Source organism: Myotis lucifugus, unplaced genomic scaffold (genome assembly GCF_000147115.1).
Source record: "Myotis lucifugus unplaced genomic scaffold, Myoluc2.0 scaffold_244, whole genome shotgun sequence".
In the NCBI taxonomy this organism is placed as follows: Eukaryota; Metazoa; Chordata; class Mammalia; order Chiroptera; family Vespertilionidae; genus Myotis; species Myotis lucifugus.
In genome coordinates, this window is record NW_005871292.1 from 1,629,651 (window position 1) to 1,638,297 (window position 8,647).

The 8,647-nt window shown below is 45.7% G+C and overlaps 1 protein-coding gene across 1 annotated transcript; it reads right to left on the reverse strand.

Annotated features, from left to right (window-relative positions):
* Nucleotides 1-5,896: 5,896 nt before the first annotated feature.
* On the reverse strand, nt 5,897-6,942 carry FFAR3 (free fatty acid receptor 3). The gene has a single exon (XM_023762333.1). It carries the CDS (start codon nt 6,940-6,942, stop codon nt 5,980-5,982), a length of 963 nt encoding a protein of 320 aa, XP_023618101.1. The 3' UTR covers nt 5,897-5,979.
* Between the last annotated feature and the right edge of the window lie 1,705 nt (nt 6,943-8,647).

Genomic DNA, 8,647 nt, shown 5'->3' on the forward strand with positions numbered 1-8,647 from the left:
CAATGACTAGCAAACCCCTGCCCTAACACGGATGAACCAGTGAAGACCAGGCCCCTGAAGAAGCACACCTAGGAAACTGATGAGTATTGTGTTGAAACCCTTCCCTGAGGTCTCCTCTAAGGTATCTGCCTGCAAGAGAGAAATAAAGCTTCAAGACAAAGGACCCAGCACATCCTCTCCTTCTGGGGAGCAGCCACCTCCATTCCCTTTTCCTCTTATCTCCCCCCACTTTTTACCCACAGGTATGCATCTCCTAAACCAGTGATGGCGAACCTATGACACGCGTGTCAGAGATGACACGCGAACTCATTTTTTTGGTTGATTTTTCTTTGTTAAATGGCATTTAAATATATAAAATAAATATCAAAAATATAAGTCTTTGTTTTACTATGGTTGCAAATATCAAAAATTTCTATATGTGACACGGCACCAGAGTTAAGTTAGGGTTTTTCAAAATGCTGACACGCCGAGCTCAAAAGGTTCGCCATCACTGTCCTAAACCGTAAAGGGCCTCAAGAAGCTTGAAACCAGGGAAGCAATGGACAGTGGCCCCTCGTCCCTGGCTAACCCCTTAACCCAGCGGTTCTCAACCCCTTTAGCGGTCCAACAACCCTTTCACAGGGGTCACCTAAGACCATCCTGCATATCAGATATTTACATTATGATTCATAACAGTAGCAACATTACAGTTATGAAGTAGCAACGAAAATAATTTTATGGTTGGGTCACAACATGAGGAACTGTATTTAAAGGGCCAGAAGGTTGAGAACCACTGCCACCTGACCCCAAGGCTCCTTTTCTCTGACTTCCCAGACAGCTAGGGTAGCCCAGCCTAGACTCTCCTGTTGCTTCTATATTAAACCCTCTCTTGTTGCACTGTTCCCAGCTTTAAAAACATTTCCTCATAGTCATCTGGAATCGTACTGTGAAATGTTTCCTGCACAAAGTCAAGAACCCTCACACTACCGGCTGGCCTGAGGCAGACCCACTAGGGGCGAGGTCCTCTTTCCAGTAACCCTATGAATCTTTGCTTACAGTCTCTGTGTACAGGGATGCTCTCATCCTCCTGAGTAATACCTAGAAGGACATCACTGGGTCTTAAGGTCAAAAGTGAAGTTTGCATGGCCCTCTTATGTTTCTCATCTCAGAGAACCTGGTCTGATTTCTCACCACCTGGCTGGGTATGCGGTCAGCTTGCAGCAGTAGGAGCCCTACTGGTAAACCAACCAGTGCCCAAGCTTGCTGGTCTGTTTGTTTAGTTCATTCTGCAGGTAACTTTCCTGCTTACATCTTTTCCAATTGACATTTTTACTCACAGTAAGTAATTTAATTACTTTCCAAAGGATAAACAAACAGGAAGTTATTTACCATATTCTATGGTATCAGAAAGATGAGTGTTGTAAGCATAGGGAACTAAAAAAACCAGTTATTATAAAGGGAGGCAGAAATGGAGGGAATCAATAAGCAGCAAGCTTATTGCATGTGTTAACTGTAAGTAGTAAATTAGCATCCAGGAACGCATGTCCTTACCTTCATGTGGGCATTGTGTACGTTATAGTGACTCCAAGACAAGATGACTGGGTAGATCGCCTGCTTCTAAGAACACTGAGCAGGATCAAGGACCCTTCCATAGGACAACATCTCATGATCCACCCATTCAACCCTCTCTTGTTTTCATGCCAATTAAGGTCCCATAATAAGCATTAAAAGGGTCCCATCCAGTAGGTTTGTTTTTCGTTTTGTAATGTTGTTGCCATGCGGCCATAACCAGTCCACTGTCAAAAGCCTGCTTCTCAGTGAGAGGAGTCACGACATCTTGCTGCTAGAGCTACTGACTGGAACCATAAGAAATCTCCCAAGTGCAGGCATAAGAGATAAAGTGGACACTAAGATTTCATAGCTCCTACAAAGAAAGCAGTTGAGTTTTAAGATTCCAGAATCATAAAATAATTTAAAGTAAGAAAAGAGGTCATCAGGTAGGTCGTAGTAGAATATAGGATGCTTCTAAATAGTCTTATCCATTATAGTTAGGATGCATTTGGTTGCAACTTAGAGAATAGGCAACAGCAAGGCAAACATGGCAATGTTTATTAACAATGAGTTTGGAAGTGGTAGTCCCAGCTCAATAAGGTCATCGGGGCCCAGGGCCACCCTTAGCTTCTTAGCTTTCTTCTTCAACTTTGTGGCCTTGTGGCCCCAAAATGACTGGTACAGCTCCAAGTATCACATACATAAAAGCTTCCAAACCAGGAAGGAACAGGGCAGCTCCTCACAAAATCTTTCCCAGAGGCTAGTAGACTTCATACTTTTATTGGCCAGAATTGGGTCATATGTCTATCCTGAGACCAGTCACCTTAATAAAGGGAAAAAAGATGATCATGATTAGTGCCAATTACAATTTGACCCCACAACAGGGGATGACTGATTGGGTCGTCTCACTGAACCTTCTAGTCTAAATACAGTAAAATCACCCCCTTCCAAAAATATTTTTGTACCTCGTTTTCTGTTCTGTAATATTTTCTCTCTTCTAGTTCCATGTGTCCGTGGAAGATGGGGGGTGAACTCTGTGCACCTTCCTACTTCCACCAATGTTTATCAGACTTCATTCCCTTCTATTCCATTCTTTTTTTGGAATGTGATCCCAGCATCCTTTTTCCAGAACATGGGCCACCATCTTGATGCCTTGATCTCCCTCCATATGGATTGTTTTTCAGAACTAGCTTACAGTCAGCAGGCTTCTCACAGACCTTGCAAAATTTTAGGGGCCAAAACTACCTGTATGTATCACTTGTAGCTTTTTTTTTTTTTTTAAACCAGAGGCAGTCCTATCAGAGAAAAGAAGGTTAAAAAGCTGAGTGCTTTCTCACATTATATCACTCTATTTGTTTCCCCACTCAGATTCTGTCTCCCACCTCTTTCTCCTCTTCCAGATCTATGGCCTGACTTTTCTTCCACGTGCCTTTCTACCTTTATTATTGTTCTGCTCCCTCCTTTTGGATGATTCTCACAACTAACTTTGCAGACTCCCAGGCCTCTTGCTTATTCCCAACTGTTCTTCACCTCCCTTCCTCCTCCCCCAACCTTGACCTCCTCTAGTTTTTGCCCCTTCCCAGGATCCAGCTGAAGCAGATACACTGCTCTTGCTTTGCCCACAGCTTTCCCACAAGGCACATATGCAGATCCAAAGGCCCTGGCCACAGCTGGGGAGAAGGCATCAAGTTGGCTGGCCTCCTGTGCTGGGCTTCCTCTCCACTTCCTGCCTCCACCTCCTCTAACTGACCCTGCTTTAGGAGTGGTCTGAGCTGGTCACAGCACAAGCCTGCAATAGTCTCACCACTCACTGTCGTCCACCAGGCTGCAGTGAACCATCTTTGCAGGGTTCCTTAATCACTTCCTGGGTAGCTTTGCTAGGTTTCCAGTCACACTTGGTGATTTAAAGCTTCTAGCCAACTCCCTCTTCTCCTATAAACTGAGACTTGACCTGTGGCCCAGGGAACCTGTGTCAGGCGGCTGAGGCTCCCCTACTTCCTGTCCTTCTGGGTTGTGCTGCTCTAGTTTTTAGTGAAGGAGGCCCTTCATTCTAGGAGGGAAAAGTTTCTCCTACTTCATGGCCAACAATGAGTTCTTTTTGTACATCTTTAAAAACTTACTTTATTAATTTTAAAAAGTAGATTGCTGAGCAACCTTGACTGAAATCAAATCATGTCAGTAAACACATCCCCCTGCTACTAGGAAGACCCAGGCGGGAGCCTGTGACACACAGAAGCAGCCTTGCCTTTAGCCCCCAGGGCTTCAGATAAGGAGTTTTCAGATGCAAAATTCAACCTCTGTCTTTATTTTGTATCTTTCCATAGAAATGGGATCCTGACTCTTCTTCTAGGTCAGTGGTTCTCAACCTTTCTAATGTCGTGACCCTTTAATACAGTTCCTCATGTTGTGGTGACCCCCAACCATAAAAATTATTTTCATTGCTACTTTATAACTGTAATTTTGCTACTGTTGTGAATTGTAATGTAAATATCTGATATGCAGGATGTATTTTCATTGTTACAAATTGAACATAATTAAAGCATAGTGATTAATCACAAAAACAATATGTAATTATATATGTGTTTTCCGATGGTCTTAGGCAACCCCTGTGAAAGGGTCGTTTGACCCCCAAAGGGGTCTCGACCCACAGGTTGAGAACCGCTGTTCTAGGTCCAGGCCTGATATTGCTGTCTTTATGTACAGCTCTGCTTTGCTGTGAGCCTGTCAAATGTGGCTTCATTGAAACTTCACCTAAACATCACCCTTCCCCCAAATTCTATAGTACCCCTGTCCCTTCTTTTGTGAGATCGCTCACACTCCCTCTGTGGAATGTGGTGTCTTTTGCTCCTGCGAGAGAATAAACTTTGTTTGGTACAGTTGTGTGAGACAGGCTTTATCACTATTGGATACAACCATTTCTCTAACTTTTGCATTCTCAGTGAGGCAATATTGCCCCCAAAAGAGGTGAAAATTAGTTCTGTGGAAAAAAAAAATCTTACAATGGTTTGTGCACAACTTAAGGGCCACACCCATAAACAGATATATAGCATATCTGTTGTATTAAAATGTCATAGGCAAGGTGCCAAGTAGGAAAAAAATATCTTAAAAGACTCCTTAGGGGACAATGATACAAAAATGTTTGAGAAATGGTGTTTCAGCTAATATTGAGTAGCTTTTGGTATCCACTGTGAGTCAGGTGCCCAATGGTTGGCTCTCTTTTGCAGAATTGAGTTCGTTTGACCTCTGTCATGGTAGATCCAACCTGGTTTGACTTCTTCTTGCACCCCCCAAGAACCTTCACTCATGCTTGCAAGCCCCTCACCCGTGAGAGACACACCTACTTGTTCTGCCAAATGGCAAGAATGCATGATGCCCCACACCATCTCTCTACCAGTTTCCTTTACCTGCTTAGATGGGCACAGGGAAGCATGTAGTTCTATGTCTCACTGTGGCCTGTTGACATTTGTCCTGGCCAGACTGCCTCCCTGACTCTGGAAGATGGACTGGCCCGATCACTGTGGTAACGCACAGCTGGAGGGAGAACAGCAGAGTGGGTGAGGGGCATGGACTTCAGAGTCAGCTAATCCCACCTTGAGGTTTTATTTTAATCACTTACTGGCTGTAGGATCTCAGGTAAGAGACTTCACCTCCCTGGCCCCATTTCCTCATCTATAAAATAGAAATTTTACCTGCTACATGGTTATTGAGAGGATTGAAGAAAATAACATGTCGGCTATTATTGTTATTCCTCCAACCCAGATCCTCTCCCAGCATTCAGGCATCTTATTGTTTAGTCCTTTCCCTTCTGAATCCTTCTACCCACCAATTCCACCTGACACATGTACACCATAAGAAAACAGAATAAGGAAAGACTTTTGCTTGCTATCAAATTTATTCAGGTAATTTTTGTTCTGTCATTTTTTCATAGATGTCCCTGAAAATCTGAATTTATTGAACAATGGAAACTTTCTGGAAAAGTCCATGTGAGAGCAGGATGCTCTTTCGTGCCTGGATCCTGTGTCCCACTCCTGACTTGCCAGGTCAGTGGCTCTGAAGGGTAGACTCTTCTCTCTTGTCTCAAGTCACTGGGTAGCTCCCTCGGCCCTGGACACTGCTCTCAACTCCTCTTTTACACTTAGAAAAGCACCGGAGCTGGCTGCTGTCACCGAGAGCTCATTTTTCTCCAGAGCTCTCTCACCTTGACTACGTCTTAGGCCTAATCCACAGTGTGTGGGGAGATGGGAAGGGAGGGCAGTGTGGTGAAATCAAGAATTGGGCTTTGGTGAGCACATCCTTAGGAAGGCTGGGTGCCTGCTCTGCTCCGACTGCATCAGTCCCCAGCCTGCCACTCCCAGGTCCCGCCTGACTTGAGCTAGGAACTGCCCTGTGAATGAGATGTCTTTCAGTTCAGGCCACTTGCCACCTGCTCCACAGCCCTCCTAGAGTCCACTACCTGTTCTCTACATTGGACAGCTCCTGAGGTTGCTCCTCTTCATTCTTCTTCAGTTTCAAGCAGCTCTCCTGCCTCCAGAAGCCCCAGACCCCAGGCAGCCTTTGCAGCAGCCTCTGAAAGTCAGCCTGGAACCCAGATGATGAGAAGTAGTAAACCAAGGGATCAACACAAGAATTCAAGGTGCTGAGGAGTAGCACGTAATTTCTCCACACTGGGCTTTTATCCTGGAGGTAGCCCACAACATGAGAAATGTTGTAGGGCCCAAAGCAGATGAGGAAGTTAAGCATCGTGGCTGCCACTAGCCCTGCCACCCTCTTCCGCCGGTGGCTGGCTCCCCTCCTGAGTATGCACACCAGGCGGCTGTAGCAGTAGCTGGTGATGAGCAGGGGAATTCCAAAAAGGACCACAGCCATCTCCAGCCGGACAGGCAGGAGAATGGCCAGCTGCTCCTCCTGGAATTCCAGGTAGCAGGTGTTGTGGGAAAAGTTTCCTGAGAATTCGGTGATAAAGACCACACTGCAGTGCCCAGCGGCCAGGAGCCAGCAGGCCCCACTGACCAGGCCAGCCTGTCGGAGCCTTGGCCGGGCCTTGTACCACAGCGGGTAGGCCACGCTCAGGTAGCGCTCGATGCTCACAGCTGTCAGGAAGAGGGACGTGAGATAGATGGTGGTGAAGAAGAGGAATTTGGTTAAGGGGCAGAAAATGAAGGGCAGCCGCCAGTGCATGCCGCTGGCCGCCTCCACCATGCGGAAGGGCAGGAAGAGCAGCAGGAGCAGGTCCGAGAGGGTCAGGTTCAGCAAGATCAGGTCCACGGCCACTGGGCGGCGCTGCAGCTTGCGGGCGAAGATCACCAGAGCCACCAGGTTGAGTGGGAGTCCCACCAAGAAGGTGAAGAGGTACACGGAGAAGTACAGCCAGTGATTGCCGGGGAAGAAGGATGGGTCCAGGCTTGTGTCCATGGTGATGGCCACTAGAGAGAGAGAGGTTGTGAGACAGAGAGGGAGAGAGATGGCAGCGTCTCAACAATCCACAGAGAACATCGTCACCACCTCACTTTCTCATGCCCCCTGACGCCTTCCCCACTGGGGTCAGCCTGTCTCCTATTGCTTCCCCCAGTAAAGTAAGCGCCAAGCGGCTCCTCCACATAGTTACTCAGGGCCCAGCACTCACCTGCTTATTTAAGAATCCAAGTGCTCTGCCACTCGGCACCTTGCTGGTTCCTCCAGAGCAAGAGCAGTTAGCTATTAATCTGACGGAACTGATAAAGATCTGGCAGTGCCTGTGATGTCACTGCTGAGCCATAACACAAAAGATGCCTTTATCTCTGTATGCAAAATGAAGAGCAAATTCCACAAGTGGAGGCCTGGCTCCTAGGGCAGCCTCCAGTGGAATGCCCCCACCAGGCCTGAGCAGATGTCATCTCTCCTTCCCCCATCCTCCACTTGCATTTTATCTGCTCTCTACATGGCACTCGTCTAGTTTGCCTTGTAAGGATAGGAAGCAGGATGCAGTGATGGTAAATATGGCCTGGGTCCAATGTCGGCTCCGTCATTTATTTACTCTGATATGGGGCAAGTGATGTAAACTCCCTGAATCTCTGCTTTTTCATCTAAAACAGAGACGATCACAGTACCAATCTCATATGTTATTGTGTAGATTAAAGCATTAGTACATATCAAATGCTTAGAAGCGAGCCTGACATGTTAGGATGAGCACTTAACAGGTGTTAGTTGCCATCATCCCAGTCACTGGTATGGGCTTGTCCCTGGGGTGATGGTAATAATAATATTAATAATAATAATGATGGTGGTGATGATGATAGCAGCTACCTTTTAGGTGGCATATAATCTATAGCAGATACTCTGATTCTCAAGGTACCACCATTATGTCTTGTGCCTCACTGTGCAGAAGTGACTTGCTCCAGGTAATCACCATCAGAATTCAAACCCAAGTTCTGTCCAGCTTCAGATATTATTTATTTATTCATTCAAATATTTATGGAACACAACGAGATACCATTTTATTCACATGCTACTGGAATGGCTATAAGTAAAAACAGATAATGTCAAGTGTTGCTGAGGATGTGAAGAAATGAGAATCCTCACACACTGCTGGTGAGAATACAAAATAGTGGAGTCACTTTTAAGCAGTGTGTCTTTAAAAGGTAAACATAAACTTACCATGTGACCCAATTCCCTTATAAGTAGGTATCTACTTAAAAGAAAGAAAAACATATGTCCACACAGTCTTGCTCATAAATGTTCAAATAGCATTAGTCGCCCAGCCAGTGTGGCTCAGTGGTTGAGCATTGACCCATGAACCAGGAGGTCACGGTTCGATTCCTGGTCAGGGCACATGCCTGGGTTGTGGGTTCAATCCCCAGTAGGGGGCGTGCAGGAAGCAACTGATCAATTATTCTCTCTCATCATTGATCTCTCTCTCTTTCTCTCTCTCTCTCCGCCTTGCTCTCTCTGAAATCAATAAGAACATATTTAAAAAATAACAAAAAATAAATAGCATTAGTCATAATAGCCAAAAAATGGAAACATCCATCTGTGACCTATCAGCTAGTGAATGGATAAACCAGGTGGCATATCCATACAATAGAACACTACCTGCAATAAGAAGGAATGGAATACCCATGTGTACTATAATGCAGATGAA

What these genes read in the sequence shown, in the direction of transcription:
- FFAR3 (XM_023762333.1), bottom strand. Translation starts at nt 6,942, where the DNA reads ATGGACACAAGCCTGGACCCATCCTTCTTCCCCGGCAATCACTGGCTG.